The sequence below is a fragment of the Crocodylus siamensis genome, chromosome 1, assembly GCF_052110815.1.
Source record: "Crocodylus siamensis isolate JL-2025a chromosome 1, ASM5211081v1, whole genome shotgun sequence".
Classification (NCBI taxonomy): Eukaryota; Metazoa; Chordata; order Crocodylia; family Crocodylidae; genus Crocodylus; species Crocodylus siamensis.
In genome coordinates, this window is record NC_143395.1 from 224,616,664 (window position 1) to 224,636,319 (window position 19,656).

Here is a 19,656-nt window from a genome sequence, read left to right on the forward strand (position 1 = left end):
GGTGATATATTTTATTGGATCAGCTGCATAGCTGAAAGAGAACTTACACAAGCTTTCAGGCACATGGTACAGAAGTATAAAGAAAGCTAATAGACAACTTCCCCAAAAAGTAGGGTAACCTGGAGCAACTTAGTAAGCCTATTCTGTTTTGAGAAATAGGTTGGGTTTCCATTTAATTTAAACAGAGCACTTCACATTTTAGTTAGTTACTGAACTATAATATATGTTTCTGTAAAATCCCCATCCCCATTGTCTTGTATAATGGTATTTCTTTGCTAATTAACATGGTTATGGCAGGTTTTGTTTTCTAAAGTGGAATAATGGTATGTGTGAAGAGAAACCAATGGCAGAATTAGCAAGAAATCCTGTAGGTAAGTAAACTAAGCTACGCTCTATTTTTCATGAGTGAAAATAAATTCCTTCTCTAACTTTCAGCAGTATTTTAATGCATGTTATACTCCCTGAAACCTTCTGTTGTTCAGGATTTTTTACCCCAATGGTCAGGAAGTGGCAAATGAGGCTTTTAGTTTAAAAAAATGGTGATTGATCAAAACAAAAACAAAAGCGTTTTTCCTGTTGTTGCTTTTCTGATTCATACTCCTGAGGACTCATGTCTTTGCCAGCTGACACATGCTATAATTTAAATGACTGTGAATGTACATATGATGTAAATGTCCATATTTGTGTACTGGTGAGGCAATGTGTGTAATGGGTGAGGGAGGTTTACCTTCAGGAAAGAATTTAACTTTTGAGAGTTTCACCTTGGCTACATGTTGGCTGTCACTTTACAAAACAAGGATTCCACTTAGTTTTTATGTAACTGATGAGTTGTAACTGTGATAAATGGCTGTATCTGGACACCTAATTTATTATTCTGTTTTTGAAAATTAGGAACTTTTGGATTTCTTTGAAAAGGCTCATGGGAGCAACTAAGGGAACGGGCCTTCATGGGAGCTTTTGGATGCTATGCTATATGATCTCTTGATTGTGGAGATTTTCTGCCCTTCACCTCCAGTTAGTGTCTTCCCTTCCCCTTCATTCACTGATGTTTCCTCACTACCACCACTAAAAGAAAACCACCCTTTATCATGTAATTACTTGGTTGCCTCTACTACACTCAGTAGTTCACTGATGTTTCCTTTAACCATTTTTAAATACTTGATACTGCAATTAGACTTTCACTAGAATTACTTTTTTGCCAATGCAAATCTGAATCTATGGGATCTCAAGGAAATGCAAAGGGTCCCCCAGTCCAACATTAGGATTCATACCTTAGTTATCCTGTGCAGTCCATAAAGAATCCAAAAGTCTCCAATCCTTTTTATTTATTTATTTTTACTGTACATATGGGCATTTGAGGGAAAGCTGGAGGGACAGAAATATTGTAACTCTGTTGCCTGAGCTAGACGGTATGGAGTGCCAATGACTCCAGTGAGAACACAATTCTGACGTCTGCTAGACAAGTCAGTCTCGTCTCAAACCATCCAATTGGGAGCTACCCGCTGTGTGGCTTTCTACATCAGTCTGCTTCCTGAAGTTGTGACAGACAAATTTACACTCTGAAAAAAGATAAGTAGCTAGTACAATGTGGCCCCCCTCAATTTATTTTGCTGGTTCCCTAGCACCTGGAAGGTGGAGTGCAGTAGCAGAAGCAGCATGTTGCTTTGCTGTTACATGTTGAATACAAATGATTTTTTGTTGCTTTTAACTGCATGTCTCTATAATCCCTCTCTGCTGAAAAATGCTGGATTAATTTTACCAGTAACATTAGCACACTGTTAACTCTGATGTGCTTGTTTACCAATCTTGAGGCCAGGGGTATCACAAAAACAGGCTGAAAAAAAGAGAGGGAGGAAGGAAGGAAAGAAAGAAAGAAAGGAGACCATTTATTTCTCTTAAACAATTTACTTAATCTGGTGCCAGTTACTCAGTAAGTTCACAATAAAACCTATTTTTCTTTGGGCTTGGGCCCTTACGGACTAGGCAGAAAGCTAAAACAACCAGACACCATAAAGTTCAAAAACGGATCATCCTTAGTATGCTGCGTTTGTTGAGTGACAAATTTTTAATGCATTTGAGTTGACGATCTTCTGGCTAAGACACTGGCATGAGTTACCTGTATGGTATGGAGGAGTTTACTTGATCGTTCTATATTTTAGTTTTCCACCAGCACATAACTCCTCCTTTTTCCAATTTTGTGCATTTTAATAATGAGACAGTCCCTGCCCTAAAGATCTTACAACTAGAACTGATCAAAATGTTTTTGGAACAGTTCTCAATCAGTCAATGTCAGTTTAGTCCAAACCTACTTGAGGAGAAGGGGATCAATATGATTTTGATGAAACTGTCAGGAAACAAATGTCCCATGTCAGTGATTTTGCATCTAAATTGTGTGCTTGTTTGTGGGGGGTTCCATTTTGAAACATGTTTTCAGTTCATATCAAGTCTTAATATAAAAGTAAATTACACTAAACTATTTTTAAAATTTTAATTAAAAAAAAATGGGATACTACCTTTTGTACCAGATGGGACACTATATTTTTTTAAGTTTTAAATTTTATTTTCACAAAAAAGTAAGTTGGTTACAGTGTGTCTGTACCTAGCAGTCTTCATAACCTTTCTGTCAAAAGGGACCTCTCAAATTATTGGTGGTGGTGATTTGTATAAGAGTAGCACCTTTGAAGAAAAAGGCCCTGGGTAGAAGAAAAATGCCCTCCCCACTGTTTTAAAAGAGATATATACTTTATGGACAAGGGCCTCAAGAAAAAGTATACATGCTAAAAGAACAACGAGGTGGAAATGGATGCATAAAATAAAATCTGTAAGTGAAGACTGAAGGTAAAAACAGGTAGGAAAGGACACAGTAGATGGCAACAATCTATAATCAATATTCTGTAATCCAACAGTCTGAAAATATCAAACCCAAGCAGAATAAGAAATGAGAATCTGAGAAAACAGTGTGAAAAGTGGGAGGAAAACACAGACATAAAAGCATGTTGAAAATACATGTAGAGATAAAGGAAAAGGAAAAGGAGGCACAGAGTGAGCAAACAGAAAGGAAAGTGGAAGCAGGAAATAAGCAGCTGTAGAAGCTGCTTTCTTTTAACAGCCTGCAAGGATATCTGGCACAACAGGGTTGCAACACCCTATTAATTTTGCTAGTACTTCATCTATATCTTTACATCATTTTTCCAGGCGTGGTCAATTCTTTACCCAGGATCACAGTAAATTAGTGGCTCTATTTCAATGATGTTGCTCCAAACAATAAAATCCTGAATTGCTCCCTCTCTGCCACTTAGATTGTAGTCTGCCATTGTTTGTAATTAATGTTTTTTTGCTAATGGAGAGCGTGAAAATGGCAGACGCTTGTACTGGAGCACTGAGGAATGTACTAGTGTGTATGCTGAAGTACCACTCCTGGTGTTTTCTGTTTTGGTGAAAATGATATTGCAGAAACTGAGAAGGGATTTGTAATGCTAAACTTTGAGCCACATGCTGAACATGGTGAGGCAACTTAGAGGATTAAGATAATAGTTAAGCAGATAAATGCAAAGGGTATAAGTAAAGGTTATTCACCCTCAATGATACCAGTCCCTTGTTAGCAGCGTTGCAGCATGCTAGATGACCTAATTTCTTAACCTCAGCTGCCTGACCAGCTGTTCAGCCAATTTAAAGCTTCACTATTCTCCTGATTGATATGCTTTATGGTAATATCTCCAAATCTTAATTCAGTCCCCCTGTTTTGTAATCTGTTTTGGACCTCTTAGAAATAAATGAGGTTGATGTCCTTATTTCAAATTTGCCTGCACAGCTTAAAAACCAGCTAGCCATTTTGTCTAGGCTGCATGTAACAATCCTTGAACTATCCTTTTGAAACTAAGAGCAGCCTACAGCTGGGGATGTATTGCTCTGGTAATTTGTCTCCTTTTGGGTGTCTTGACAGCACAGTCTCCACGGGGATGGAATCCAACTTAATACTTCTGCAGAAACTCAGCAGTGTCTGTAGCACTTTAGTTTTATCCCCCCTCTCCTTTCCCCCACCGTTTTTTTCTTAAGAAAAGAGGATAACATGCTCTAAGTGAATTAGTCCTGAGAAGAGACCAAAACCCCAGTCAACCTGCAAAAAGCTGGAAGATAATAGCAACACTTCTGAATAAAACTCTGTGGATTCAGGGATACCAGTGGATGTGTACCTTGATTTTAGCAAGGCTTTTGAATCTCCTACAACATTCTCTCAGGCAAGCTAAGGAAGTAGAGGCTGGATGAATGGACTGTAAGGTGGATAGAAAACTGGCTGGAGCAGCAGGCTTAGAAAGTAGTAGTCAATGGCTCAGTGTCTATGTAACCCGGGCAGTACTGCAAGAGGTACCCCCTCTCCAATTGAAGGGATCAAAGCAGGTGCACAAGCACTATGGGAGGTATAGAGACTCTCCTCCCCCTATAGAGCAGAGCCAGACCACCAATGGGGACTTAACTATATACCTTTCAATACTGGGAACATAACAGGCATAAATCAGAGGGTATAGTGGACACTACAATGCCCCAAGGGGGCAGGATTCAACAAAGGTTAGCAATCACTGACAAAAAACAGGGTTAGCAAAATATAAAACACAAACGGCAGAACAAACAATACGGGTTGGTGAAATATAAAAAGGCACAAAATGTAAAATGTCAAATGACAAGGAAATATAGGGCCTAGGTACCTGGAGGGGGAAAAACACAATGGCCCCTTTTCACTGCAAGAAGATTTGCTTCCTGTTAACTCACTCACGCCAGCTGGGACTTGAACCCAGATGTCTCACAGGTTAGCAGGAATGCTGCCACACAGTCACCACTGGTGGCACTGCTCCAGCCTGCCAGGGGTCTTGATCCTCCTGGAGCCTGGCCTCATGTCAAGCTGCCTGGCCTCTGATTAGAGGAAATGGAAGCAGAGCGGGAAACCTGTCAGGTTGCTGCTCAGATCCTTGCTGGAGCAAGGAAGCCTCTCCTGCCGGTTGCAGCCTCTCCCAGGGGATCCTGGAGCCCAGTGGGGAGTCTCTCCTGCCGGCTGCACACCGTGCTGCTGAGAGTCCCACTGCTGCCTGCAGGTCCCACTCCTTCAGGGTCTTCTGGGGCACTGCCTCTGCCCCGCTGGCTCAGCTCTTACCCGCTCTGTGAAGCTCCTTCCTTGTTGTCCCTCGCTAGTCTCTCCCCTGAGTCAGCCCACGCTGCCCCTTTTATCCTCCTCCAGGTAACCCAAGGGGCCAATAAACCTCCTGAACCAAATCATTACCAGATTGGTAAGGAAAGGGAATCCCAAGTCCTCCAATCATCTTTTGCCCTTTCAAAACCCCTGGGCCAGGTCACTGCCAGCTAGCCTGTCACATCTAGTTGGCAGCTGGTATCAAGTGGAGTGCCCCAGGGATCAGTCCTAGGGCTGTTTTTGTTCAATGTCTTTATCAGTGACCTGGAAGATGGCATAGAGCCCACCCTTAGCAAGTCTGCAGATAACACCTAGCTGGGGGGAGTTGTAGATATGCTGGAGGGTAAAGCTAGGATTCAGAGTGATCTAGACAAATTGGAGCACTGGGCCAAAAGGAATCTCATGAAGTTTAACAAGAACAAGTGCAAAGTCCTACATTTAGGACAGAACAAACCCATGCACCAGTACAGGCTGGGGGCTGACTGGCTGGGCAGCAGCTCTGCAGAAAAGGACCTGGGGGTTACAGTGGACAATAGGCTGAATAAGAGCCAACAGTGTGCCCTTGTTGCAAAAAAGACTAATGGCAAACTAGGCTGCATTGGTAGGTGTGTTGCCAGCAGGTCAAGGGAAGTGATTATTCCCCTCTATCCAGCACTGGTGAGGTGACATCTGGAGTACTGGGTTCAGTTTTAGGCACTACAATTGTGCAGTGGACAGTTTCAGTAATGTCCACTACAGAAAAGATATAGACAAATTGAAGAGAGTCCAGCAGAGGGCAAGAAAAATGGTTCAGGGGCTGCAGGAAATGTCTTCTGAGGGAACTGGTCTTATTTAGTCTAGAGAAGGGCAGGCTGAGAGGGGATTTAATAACAGCCTTCAACTACCTGAAGAGGGGTTCGAAAGAGGATGGAGCCTGAACTATTCTCAATGGCGGCAGATGATGGAACAAGGCACAATGGTCTTAAATTGCAGCAAGGGAAGTTTAGGTTAGATGTTAGGGGAAAAGTTTTTTATTAGAAGGGTGGTAAGCAGTGGAACAGGCTACCCAGACAGGTGGTGGAATTTCCATCGTTGGAGGTTTTTAATACCCGGCTAGACAAACCCTTGGCTGGGATGATCTAGTTGGGGATGGTCCTGCTTTCAGCAGGGGTTTGGACTAGATAACCTCCTGAGGTCCCTTCCAACCCCCATTTTCTATGATTCTATGGACACATCCAGATGAGCACAACTGTGCAGTATGTGGCACCGCAAACACACCTGCAGTGCCACATATCACACAGTCAGGTGTTCTCTGTGCTGGATATTCAGGGGCCAAAAAAACCTGTAGGGAAAAAAAATTGAGCAGCGCACACATGGGCAGCGCTTGCCACTGAAAAGCAGATCTGGGCCACCCAGAGCCACGCTGCAGCTGCCAGCCAAGATCCTCCCAGCAGGATCACTGCTTGTGCAGCCCCAGCAGGACCCTGGGTAATAGCTTTTCACCTGGTTGGTTTGAACATAGGATGAGAGCTAATGAATTCCTTACCATCTGACAAAGTACTGGTTCCTATGTGAAATGGATATAGACTAAAATTGTTTCCCTTGGTCAAGTATCCTTTTCTGATTCAAACAAACCTAAGAACAAATAGTGCTCCCGAGTGCAGTTGATATACAGGTAACTCAGGGACCAAGTGATCTTAAAAATATGTCAGTATTGTGTTGCAATTGGTTAGGTCCATGATTGTATCGCTATTCTCGTTGGTAGTGTTTGGATAACTGCTGTAGTTTGGTTCCATAAAGATGGGCACAAAGAACAAATTTGTCTGTGACTCTCAAGCACAGAAAGCAACGTGTCACCTGTGGAGGTTACTGTAGTGATGTTTGCATTCAGCTAACCGGGGGTGGGCAAAATATGGCCCATGGACACCAAATGATTACATTGGAGACTTTTTAAAGTTGATTTTTTTAAAACATTTTTAGTGTATGTTCTTTTTCTCTTTGCTGACACTTAGGAATGCAAATGTATGCAAAAGAGGAGTAGAACTAAAACTACACAGACAAAATAAGTAGCATAGAAATTAAATGCAAAATTGAACGGATTTACTTCATTCAAATAACCATGCTAATTCCTGGTTACATTTGCTAATGCTATTTTTTATATGACTATAATAGGGATTATAGAACTAGTTGTCATTTTGGATGGTGTCAAATCCTATGTATTCTCCTAATGAGATTGGGGGAAAAGTGCAGCACTTCATGATCTTCTAATAACCCTCAGGCTATGAACAAATGTACCTTTCAACCCCTTTATAAAAGGAGGGGGGAGAAGCCTCTTGGGAGCATCCACCATCTATAAGGATACCATAGTGATACAAGTGAGCTAAATTGATCCAACTTTGACCTGAATGAAATGGAGTTCAAGTTGCAGTAGTTTTTGCTACACTTATAGCTACAGGAACATGTAAATATAACAGTTGCACCATAACTGCTTATATCAGTATCCTTTAAGATCAATAGATCAATACATTTCATTATGTCTGCTTGTACCCTCACATTTTAGAGCTATAACTTTTATAGTTTGAGGAGGTGAAAGTTCAAGGTATAGACACAGATGCATTTAGAGCCAGTTTAGAATATAATAGCTACTGCTGTTTTGAAATGGCTCCAAATGTATGTGTATCCACAACCTATACTACTTCAGGGATAATATGTTTCATGGTTCACAGCAGCACTGAATAAAGTTAAAGACAAGGGGTAAACAGAAACGCAGTATCTAATGAACAGAACAAGGAAATGTAAAGATATTAAAAGCAAATGCTCCAGGTAAAACTTGAACACCATATTTAAAAGTCTCAGTGGGCACATCTATATGTGTGTTTTAATGTGTATTAACCTGTTTTAATGCATATTAAAGCATCACAAAAAACTGCGCTTTTGCGAATGCACATTAAAATAGGCTAAGGCACCTTTTCCTAGTACAGGGGCGGGCAATTATTTTGGGTGGAGGACCGCTTAATGAGTTTTGGTGAGCTGTCCAGGGCCGCAAGGGTAGCCCCACTCCTTAACAGGTACCCCACCCCATGGTCGCCATCTTGGGACTAGAAGCCCTGCTCCCTAGCCCCTTACCTTTGCCCCCAGAAGTACGGCCAGGGCTGGGGCTAGCAGTGGTGGCAACCAGAAGGAGCCACCTGCTACCTGGGCTGCCTAGAAAGGCAGTCCAGCTTCAGAACTGTCCCAGCCCCACTGTATGCCCAGGGGGCAATAGGATGCATCACGGCTCGACCGTGCCTGGGCCAGGGGACTGAGAAACCCACCAGAGGCCAGACAAAGACCTGCTGTAGGCCAGATCCAGCCCACAGGTGGTATTTGGCCCACCCCTGCTCTAGTACCTCACAACAAAGGGCCTTTATAATATACATATATTTTGGTCCCGCAATGTGCTAGAGGTCTACTGCTTCAGAGAAGACTCGATTAATCCAGTCTGTTCTGCATGCTAGCTGATGTGCACTGTGTTGTATTGCATGCAGTTGTATAAGCAGCCAAATGCGCATCAGCACACAGAAAATGGCAAAAGTACTTTCTATGTGTTTTAGTTCAAAAGTGGGCCGCTGCCATTTTCTCAGTTCTGGCATGCGTTTTGCCACTTATACAACTGCAAGCATCACAGCACCGGGTGCTGCGGTGCTTGCATGTGTAAGAATGCCCAGAGGTACTAAATTTAATGCACATTAGCAAAAGCACATTAACAAAGGTGTAGATGCACCCAGTGCTCTGAAAAGTGTCCCATGGGTCTGTCAGACCATCATTCATTCAAAAGATAGATGGGACCCTTTATCAGATCACTAGTTAATTAAGATCTTTCATTACCAAAGGCTTCTTCACAAGTTCAAAAAAAACAGTAAAGAAAAAAGAAACAAACTCAAAGAAATACTTAGAAGGTGTTGTACTCACCATCTGGGTACAGACATAAAGCTAAGCTTCTTATCAAGACTAAAATACAACAAAATAGATAAGAAGTTGTAGAAAAATGTAATAAATACATTATTCACACTTTTCCTAAGTACTTGCTTAATTTCAAATAAATGCTTAAATATTTTGCTGACTTGGGGCCTGAATTGCAATACATAGTAACCAATTCTAGTTCTAAAATGACACAAAGATCACTAATTTTAGTCTTGAATCCATAATGCTACTCCCTCAGTATCATTGATATCAAATTCATTAATTTGTGTAATGAACAGAGGAGAAAACATTTATATCCTTCTGTAGCTTGATAGACCTTCACCCTTCACTGTTGGTTTTTCGCTTTGCAAAATTCATATCCATATAGACCATGGATTCTGTCATTGATTGAGATCTTTGTGGGGAAGACTTTCTTCGAGCCTGGAAAGAAAATGTTACATAAGACTTAATTGCATAAGCTGTCAGAAGCGTATGAATAAGTGAACCACATTTGAGTGTTGCATTATCAGTCTTGCTGACTTTTAAATATCCCAGAAAATGATATACCTGGGAGGAGTGGGGGGAGGGGGGAGGTTATTTTGAAAACCAGATAATGTTGCTGAATGACAACCAGCAAAAATTTCAAGCTCACAGAAACGGGGAAACAAAGTTGAGGAGCTCATCAATATAATACTGCTCACATTAAAATAATAATAATCACTGTGCACTATTAAGAAATGTGTATTTTCTCACAATACAACTATCAGTGTCCCCCCACCCCCCGAAGAGTGATTTGGTGGTTTCCACAAACTGTTTTATTATTATATTATTAACCAAAATATGCAAGCTTCCTTCTCCTGTCCTACTTGTTTGTTTCCTATTAGATTTTTCATATCTTATAACAAGGGGGTGTATGATCATTGGCTGGTATCTGCCCACTACCCTGTGTGAAGTATCAGAAACAAAATAATAACATGGACTGTTGGACATATTTTTTCCTCTAGGTCATGGCTCTTTTCTGATGGGACATGTAGGAAGGGTGGTCTTTTACCACATCAGAGTGCTCATCCTCTCAAAGGGTAAAATAGGCTACATAAGAGACTGAAATATTCTGTTCTTCCCCTTCACATAATCCACTGATGAAATAGTCTAGTAAACTAGCTTATACATAATGGCTATTTCTATAACATTTACATTGTTGCCATGATGAAAACACTCATGTCCAAGCTTATCTGACTATGATATAATGAGACTTCGCTGGCCATGTAAGATACAAACATTGCAAATTACACTGCAATTGAACAAGTGTTAATGTTAAGTGCTCATTATAAGTAAGGGAAGGGGCACCTGGCAGGTGGGCATTTTTGTTATTTAAATTTTTCCTCTGTGTGTGTGTGTGTGTGTGAATGGGAAAGAGTGAGACCCTCTGTAGGCCACAGCATGGCAGTGAGTCACAAAGGAAATTAAACTACATATGTCTTTACGCAAAGAACCATTGCTCAAATTTAATTAGGTAGGATTACGAATCGATAATAGGCTTCATTAGCATAACGCTATTCCCATGAAAGTGTGTTGGGGATTATGAATTTAAATCATTCCCCCAAAGAACACACGGATCTCATTCAACAAAGAAAAACAACAGCTATTTTCACTTCAAGAAACATTTCTGATTTACATAACTATTCTCAATTCATGATCCAACATTTATAAATCACTTTGTCAATCTAAAAGATGCCCTCCATTCAAATTATGAAGCCCCTGTGAGTAGAGACCCATTACTCTGAATGGAGAGGCTGTAAAAACATCAGTCCCTCTGACATAAAACTGATATATAATGTAATAATGTTTCAAGTGGAACTTGGGACTCCATATATCAACATTGTCTGTAGTTCTGTTTTGCACTGGATGTAAATGAAGTCCTGTAAGCTTCAATCACACATCTTACACCCTATAGTGATATAAAATAGAGGGGTTGAGAGAGAGGTCCAAACTAATGATTCAAATATCCTGAAAAGGTTATGGCAGGGGTTGGATCTGAAGTTTTGGTCCAAACCCGATCTGTGGACTTCTTTTCAGAAATCAAATGAGCTCTAGTTAAAGTGCCCCTGCTGCCATTTTTCAGCTTGGAGATGCTGATACACATGATACTGAAGTCTGCTGGAGTGTGGTAATTACACCGCATTGGAGCAGCCTCACTGCACATTTATAGGTGTCCTTTCTTTTTAAAAAAAGGAAAGAAACTTGATGTAAAAGAATCCTGAAGTTTCTCAGCTAGCCAGTATTCCACTGACATAATTCAGCCTCTCAATTTAAATTGGCAACCTTTGAAAAATTTGGATTTTTCATTGTCATGAGCTGATGTTCCTAATCATCATCTTCTTTTGCATTTCCTTTAGGTATGGATCCAAAGTAAAGAGGGAAAAAGACAACACTAGCATAGAGCCAATTGGGGGAGGAAGAATAGCAGAGATTTACTGAGCAGGGAAGATGCACGTCAAGGTGCAATTCAAGGCACTAACAAAAAGAGACGGAGAAAAGCATATTGTGTATTTTTCTTGGTGTCTTGAGAGACCCTTTTAGGAGCCAACAAATTCAGTGCGATGCTTAGTAAACACTCAAGCACTCTGTACCACAGGGTGCAGTAACATTACAGGTGAGGTCAGAGAGCTCTTATTGAGAATAGTTTCTTGGACCTCTTGTCATTTAGATCATGCCACATATTAAAGGCATACTTATGCAGTTAATACAAAGGGTTAATAAAGCAGTAGTAATTTTTTTCACTCATTTTTATAAGTCTAACTGCTAGGATGCTTGTAGCTATCTATACCCTTATCAACTGATATGCTTGGAGGTTCCCAAACGTTTTCTTATTGTATACACCCTTTCAGATTTAGCAGTTGCCTTCATACCCCTTCCAGCATATGTTTTATATTTTAAACCCTTAAATGCCCATTATTATTATGATGATGAAAATTAAATCCACCGTTACACAATTTCTCCCTCGTACCCGCCAGAGATGTCTTGTGTACCCCCAAGGGTACACAGACCACAGTTTGGGAACCCCTGCTCTAGAAGATATTCCTTTAACATATTAGCCATCAAATTATCCTTGATACAGTATTAAATTTACCCCATCTAAAAAGCTAATAATTATTTAACTTGCAGAAGCACCTATAATGTACTAGGTGCTTTATAAACATAGATAAAAAGTTCAGAGGCTTTTAAAACTGCCTTACAGATATGATAGTAAATTTAGTTTTTCTTACAAGAAGAAGGACAGTAGAACTAACTAAGGGATTGCTATTATCTTGTGGAAGGTGGGGAATCATTTATAGCAAGAGTTTTAAAAAGTGTGTGACTGCTGTATATCATCAGTTTGGAGCCCAGATTCTTGTCAGCCCCTGCTGCTCAGACCTACAGTTTGATTTCTGGGTTGAACATCAAAGCTATCAGTCAGATCTGCAGCCTCTTCCACTTTCTTTATTCAGATGCTTTTTTGTGTTGTGCTTTTCAGTGCAACTTGCAATTCATTAGATGCAAGGAAGAAAAAACAAATGACTTCTTTTTTTAATCAGGAGTAAAATGATTAATGGTTTTAAAAAGTTACTAACTCAAATATTTAATCTCCTAAAGTGTCACAAGGGCACCTATTCAGTACCTTTGGGAGTAGCAAGTGGCAGAATAATAAACCCCAAAGACGAATAATCTCTTGAACTGTTTGGATATAAACAATGCGATTAAGAAAGGAATTAAATGTGAAAGACAGCAGCTCCCTGACTTGAAGGAGAAAAAAATGGACCTGGAGCGATGAGATCCTGGTTTTCAATTTATAATGTAAAGCATTTGAAAGTTTCTGTTCAAATTAGCCAACCCAAACTTTGGAAGTTTATCCTGATCTCAAGAAATCTAGTAGAGATTTCACGTGGAATTATTTTCTTATGGGTTTTCTAATCTGACTTGCTCCCATGCCTTGGATGCACCACTGAGGAGCAGCTTTTCTGAAAAGATTTTGTTGTTTCTGCTGTTTGCTAAACTCACTAAGTGAAAAGCACAGCTATGCAATACCCTGCAATTGCATTTTGGCTCTGAGGAAGGATGGCATTTTGAGTAGACACTCGCTGTTTATCAGAGTGACATGTAATTCATTATACTCGGAAGGAAATAACCATGCTTCCATTATTAACTGATGCAACGAAATTAAGTTAATTAAACTAGGCATTCCAAATGTTTGTTTCAAGTCCCTGTGAACTTCCTATATGACCTCAGGCAAGTTACTTAAGCTTTTATAGGAGTAGTCATTTCCTAGTTGGTTGGCTGCTGAAATGTAGTTCTTGCTCCCATTGTTCTTTCTTGGTGACTTTCAAAGTGGTACTGCACCCCAAATTCAAGTGGAAATTGTCCCAAATACCTGATTTTTCCACTTGCCTTTAGGCTCAAATGATGAAAAAACATTTTGTGCTGCATGGTTGCTTGAAATGAAACTATTTTGGCTCTGCTTCCTAGGAGCCTACCCAAGTTCAGGGGCTTGATGTAAACACGTTAAACAACATAAATGCAGGTTTTCCAAAATTAATTTTTTGAGAGTTAATAAAATTCTTACAAATCATGAACGGGTCAATTTGGGATGAAGATCTGCCTATTCTCCTCTTCCCTCCAATTAACTGCTTATCAGAATGAATGCATTAGACATGACTCCAAAGACATGACTTTTTTGGGTATGTCAGTTCATCACCTTGGTGTTTGTAGTTCTGTACACACAGGGGAAAAAATGAATAGAAACAGAACCCTGCTTGAAAACAAAAGGCTGCTATGTTGTTCTGGAAAATATGTTAATTGAAATGGAGTTCTTACCCATATACAAATTATGGTGCACACAATCATAGAAACTGCCAGCACTCCTATATAGATGACAAAGTGACTTTCCAGTGGCTTAAAAGAAGCTTCCAGCTTATCTTCAATTCCTAAGCATAAAGAATTATGGTTGAAAATGAATCCCGGTTCTGATATGAAGCAGCTGCCCTCAAGTTTCTTTGAGCTATTCATTCATATGTATGCTTATATTATATATGGGTCGACCCTATGGGGGTGTGCGGCCCAGCAAATCAACCCGTGCAAGGCCCCCTTAACACTGCACAGGGCCCGTGAGTCCCCCCGCAAAGGCAGGTCATGGGCTGGGGTCTCCCCCGCACCTGGGCGGGGGGGTCTCTGCACTTCTTCCATGGCGCAAGGCGGAGCTGCCAGAACCAGGCAGGCCCCATGGGAGGGGCCTTGGCCTCTTGTCCTGGCTCCACGGGGGCTCCTGAAGAGCAGGGGCTGAGGCAGTTGCCCCAATTTGCTGTACGCTATGGACAGCCCTGTGTGTGTGTGTGTGTGTGTGTGTGTGTGTGTGTGTGTGTAAACAAGGCAATCAAAATTCAAGGACCACCTTGGATATTAGCATGGTGGGAAAAGGTGTCATTATCTCAAATGGGGCTTTCAAATTAGGAAGCAGGTGAAAAAGTGTAGTCTTCAAAGGAACCTTTCATTTTTTGTTCACCTATAGAAAACCACTAGATCATATAGAAAACCACTAGATCATACCTTGTTTTCTATTTTGTCTTTAAAAGCATTTTGTTTATATTACAACAAAAAATCTAAATTATTACTAGAATAAATAACTTTCAGCATGGATGGAACTAGAATTTTGGAAATGGGGGTGCAGATAGTGAGGCACATAACTAAGATGGTGTTAGCAATATTTTTCTCCAGTTAACAATAAACTAGAAGCATTACTAATACTCTTTGGGCCTAGGGCTTTGTTATTCCATTTAAGATTGAAGCACAAACAAATATCACTTCATTGGGATGAGCTAAAAACAATCTGCAGGGGTGTGAAATAGTAGCTTTGTTACTAGGAGCAGCTAACAGACAGCGGAATTGCAGAACAAAGGCTAGCTTGATTGGTAGAACGTGAAGAAAAGGATCATAAACACCTGTGGAGTTTAGAAGGGATCAGGTAGATTATAATGAGCCACAAAGTCAAGTTATTCCCTTAATATTGCCTGACTAGAAAAGCTACTGCCACTGCCACACAGTTGGTTTTAAACTTTGGGTTAACCAGGAATCAAAGGGGAGTAGCAGTGCAAGTGCACCAGTGCACCTCCTGCTGGATCTTCTCCTGACTATGGGTTGTTATTAATCACACAGTGACTTTAAGAGGATATTATAAAGCCATGGCTTCATATAAATGACCATCTCTTATCTATTACAGCACATGGGTGTGGGATTTTTGCTTCCAAAATGCAAATCTGTCCTGCTCAAGGTAAGTGAAAATCCCTTTTTAAATGTAACATTACTGAAAGTTGAGTACTAGGTAATTAACCAAATCAGTATAAGGCATCAGTAAAATTTGATTATAAACCAGTCACCAGAGGGCAGTGTTACGCTAAAATAGCCCCAAGATTTGGCCAGGTGGAAAGCTCATGATGGTAGCAGTTCTGTGATATAAATATGGAGCTTCCATCCTTGTGGAACTTGATATAAAATTTTGGATTATGTTTACAATTAAGTATTTTCCTGACTTAGGGAAAGTCCAGAATCTAAGGAAAGATTAGGTGTATCAAATACATATGCATTGTGTTAGCTAGCTGATGTGTTTTGGCAAAAGGTATCTTAATGGTATGAAATGTTCTTTAATTTTTCCCTGTGGAACAGAATTGTGTGGTGTATTTTGGCAAACTCAGATGCTTCAATTGCACTCCCAGTGCTGTATTGTATCCTTACGGGTCTGGCATTTTTAAGTTTTAGATCGGGGAAAAGTTTTCAAAATAAAGCTTTGCAAAATCCTACCCCACAGGTAAGTTTCATTGCTGATTCCTTCCAGATATGGAGGCGGCATTAGGCGAGCCACTTTGCAGGTGTATGCTCCAGTGTCTTGAGGCTGAAGGTTCATCACCTCCAAGAAGACTATGCCCTTCTGAATGTTGCCTGCAGACCTGTATTTACCAGGCTTTTCTAAGAATATGTCAGTTGAGTTTAAAGGTAACATACTTGAATATATGGGTATTTTCTTCAGGGTATCATTTAATTGAAACAGCTTCAGATTCCAGTAGACTTCAATTTCAGCATAAGAGAGAAACCGGAAGTCAAACATACAAGCAAGGAATGCAGATGTACCATATTTGATGTATGCTGTGTCAGGATATTGCCTTATTGTGATATAGTCTGTAAAATAAAGGTACACACATCATCCATTTGAACCACCTCAGCTCAGACTCTTTTTTTATCTTCTAGGTCCTCAGCTACTGCTTCCAAATTAGTCCTACATTTTCACACTTGCTTTAACATTCATCTGAATCCAAGTGTAATTGGATACTAATTTGGCTGTTTGATTGCTTAAAAATAGCCTTAATTAAAAGACTGAGTATGCTCGCATCAGGCTGTTGCAGCATCTTTCCTCTAATATTGTAGCCAGAGCACTGTTTTATCAGGGGCATTTGCTTGCCTTTATCAAACCAGGAGGATGGAGAAGGTAGATACTTAAGAGTGGAGTGAGATACACACTTTTAAATCTCAAATCACTCCAAACTTTTTTTAAGAGGAACATTTTGGTGATGAGCCAAAATAAATTCTACTATGTATGTGCGTGTGTGCGCACATGCACACACATACACACACACACACAGATGTAAACCACTCCTTTATTTCATACTACCCATCCACAAGAGATTCAGTAATGCCAACTGCTGTGAAACCATCACGAGACTTGGGATTTTGAAGTCAAAATAATTCCGACTCCTGACCTCCCGATCCAACCCTCAGATCTTTGGATTTTCCCAGCTGGGAAGTGGAGCAAAAGGAGCGTAGGAGAGGGAAGAGGCGGGGAGATCAGGGCCCCCGCAGTGAGGGGCAGGGACTAGGGTGAATGGGGCCCCGGGGCCAGGGTGGATCTTCCAGAGTTGCAGGGAAAGAGGCATGTCTCCCTGCAGCAGTGTGCCCCCCCCCCCAGGGAGGCATGGGGGCATGTGTCCCCCGTGGGGCAGAGGAGGGCTTCCCACTGCAGGCTGGGGCTCTGTGCCCCGCTGCTTTGCTCCAGGAGCTCAGCCTCATGATGCCATTGCCACCTGCTGGTCGGGCACGGGATACAGGGCATGTTGGCCACATGGCACATCCCTTGCTTGCCCAGTGGCAGGAGACGCACTGGGCTTGCACGGCTGAATTCCTGGGGCAAGGCAGCAGGGTGGAGAGCCCCAGCCCAGTAGGCAGCCTACCTCTGGCCTGCAGAGGACACATGACATGCCTCCCCTGGTGGTGGGTGCTGCGGTAGGGAGCTGCACCCCTCCACCCACACCTCTGGGTGACCCCCCTCCCCTGCCCTGGGGTCACATTCACCCCTGCCCCTGCTTCTGCCCCACTTACTCCCTCAACACAGGGGACTTGATCTCCCCCCCACCCCTTTCCTCTCTGTCTGCTTCTCACTCCCAATCCACAGCCTGCCTAGCCCTGATGGTGCTTCTCAATCCTGACCCCACAGTACCCCACATCCTGCCAGAGTGTGTGGGGACCCTCCTTCCATAGGCTCCAAGGCCCACACCCCCCCCCACACACCCTTCCACACACACCTTCACAAATAACCCCTCTCGCTCGCGCGCGCATACACACACACACACACACACACACACCAAAAATAGCATCTCATGATTTACGTGCCAATCTCTTGATTTTTTTTTAAGAGTTTGTCTCATGATTTTTGGCACGGTGCAGTAGGCAATACTGGAGCTTGCACTTTCTGAAGCCCTAAAGAAACCAGGACGGGGTGGCACCTTGGAGACTAAGTGGTTCAGAGAGGCATAAGCTTTTGGGATAGCAACAGAAGTTACACATAAAATGGTTAAGTCTTCAGAAACTGGTTTAAACCTGTAACAGAACAGAAATTCAGTGCACATAAGCCAGTTTCAAAATGGCTGAAACTAGTTTCAGATAAACCTGGTTGAATGTAGTATCAGACAAGTCAAACCAGTTTATGAAACTTCTGTCCCAGACCCCTTCCTGATTCAAGTTAAATCAGGGTCCCCTAGCATCCCAGCATAGGCTCTGTGTTCACTTCTTCCTGCTGCCCCTGAGGTCTCAGATTTGCAGGCCAGCAGCAGGACTCTGCAGGGTTGTTTATCACTTCCTCTTCCTGCTTCTAGGTGCCTCTAGGATTTGTAGTCCATGATTACAGTCAGCAGGACTTTGCAGGCTTGTTCCCTTCTGGTCAGTACATGCTCACTTCAGAGGCTAATCTTGTTCAGGCTTTTATGAATTCAGTGCCACTACATTTTCCCCCAGCCACCCACTCCAGCCTGGCAGGCACTCCCACCCATCTACCCAGGCAGATCCTCCAGCTGTCTCTGGGCTGGGACTTGACCATGTCCCCTGCACTGGAGCAGGGAAAGGGGAAAAGCCACAGAGCTGGCAGGCTGGGAGGTGTGCTCTAGCATCTCCTGGCATCTGGGTTGAGCCACTGAAGGCATACACCTGCATTTCCTGAATCAAAAGTGAATATCTGTTCACTTGCAAATTGATTCAATCTCTACAGCTTATACTAACCTGCTTAGAACAACCTAACTGATTCAGCCTCAGGCTTTTTGACTCTCTGTACTTACCCAGTAGGCATAGATGCATGTCAGAGGCTATGCATCTATGATGTATTATGATAGCATCTGACAAAGTAGCCTGTCTCCTGGGAAATCCTATGCCTCTCTGAACCAGTTAGTCTCCAAGGTATCACCCTGCCCTGCTACCACCTGACTTCAGAGTAGCATGGCTAACTACTTCTCTCTGCACTCCTGAAATGGAGTCATATTTGCATGCACAAATAGTCCTAGTGATGTCTCTGTGGCTGCTCATGTAAGTTCTACTCACTGTGAATAAACAAGCAGAGAGGTAATTTGGAGGATGTATGCAGCTCACCCTGCAGCGGCAAAAGAAATTGTTAAATGCTATTAGATATTTCCTAATTAGACAGTTAAAATACTAAATCAAGCTGGATAGCCAAGCAAGAAGAATGCCTTTTAGTAGATAATATTTTCCCCTAAATGCTGGGAAACTGATTCAAAGAAAGTCGGGAGCCTAAGTTAAGCTGAATTAACTTCATGCCTTGCATTAAAATGTAGAAATATTTTTGTAAAGTAGAATTTTCTGTTATTTAACAAAGTTCTTAGCTTTCTAAAGCTGAATGGGACCTGTGTTACACTAAGTACTATGACTAGGATTTCAAAAATGTCTAAATCTGTTAAGGACAAGTCCCACAGAAAGGGAATGGAAGTCTTGTGTTACAGTCGCAAAGGTAGCTTTTGAAGAGGTTGTGTTCAGATTCAGTTATAGTATGCAAATGCCCCTTCTTCTACGGACATTAACCCTCGAAATTGAAGAATTCCTTTTCACCAATACCATCCCCTACCCCCTTTTCAGTAAAAATCAGGTGAAAATGTGCTGATAACTTTTATCTATCTATCTATCTATTTACCTATCTGTCGGGGCCAAGACTGGTCATAAAGTAAGCCTTTTATTCCCAGAATCAGTGCTGATGC

General features: G+C 41.7%; 1 protein-coding gene and 1 long non-coding RNA gene across 3 annotated transcripts in view; one reads left to right on the forward strand and one right to left on the reverse strand.

The window, feature by feature from the left end:
- LOC149874209 (uncharacterized) lies at window positions 1–16,086 on the forward strand. Its single transcript, XR_016443560.1, has 3 exons — window positions 1–371; window positions 15,354–15,404; window positions 15,966–16,086. It is a non-coding gene; the product is annotated as an uncharacterized LOC149874209 (long non-coding RNA).
- Window positions 8,025–19,656, reverse strand: part of LOC149874210 (uncharacterized) — a 26,605-nt gene continuing 14,973 nt past the window's right edge. Inside the window, exons 2-5 of one of the 2 annotated variants that reach the window (XM_090031605.1) lie at window positions 18,989–19,037; window positions 15,932–16,306; window positions 13,955–14,064; window positions 8,025–9,544 (exon numbers count right to left, since the gene is read on the reverse strand). In XM_090031605.1, the coding sequence (XP_089887731.1) occupies window positions 9,443–9,544; window positions 13,955–14,064; window positions 15,932–16,306; window positions 18,989–19,037 (636 nt within the window). In that variant the 3' untranslated portion in view covers window positions 8,025–9,442. The remainder of the gene's footprint in view (window positions 9,545–13,954; window positions 14,065–15,931; window positions 16,307–18,988; window positions 19,038–19,656) is intronic. The other variant, XM_090031604.1, reaches the window with a different exon arrangement.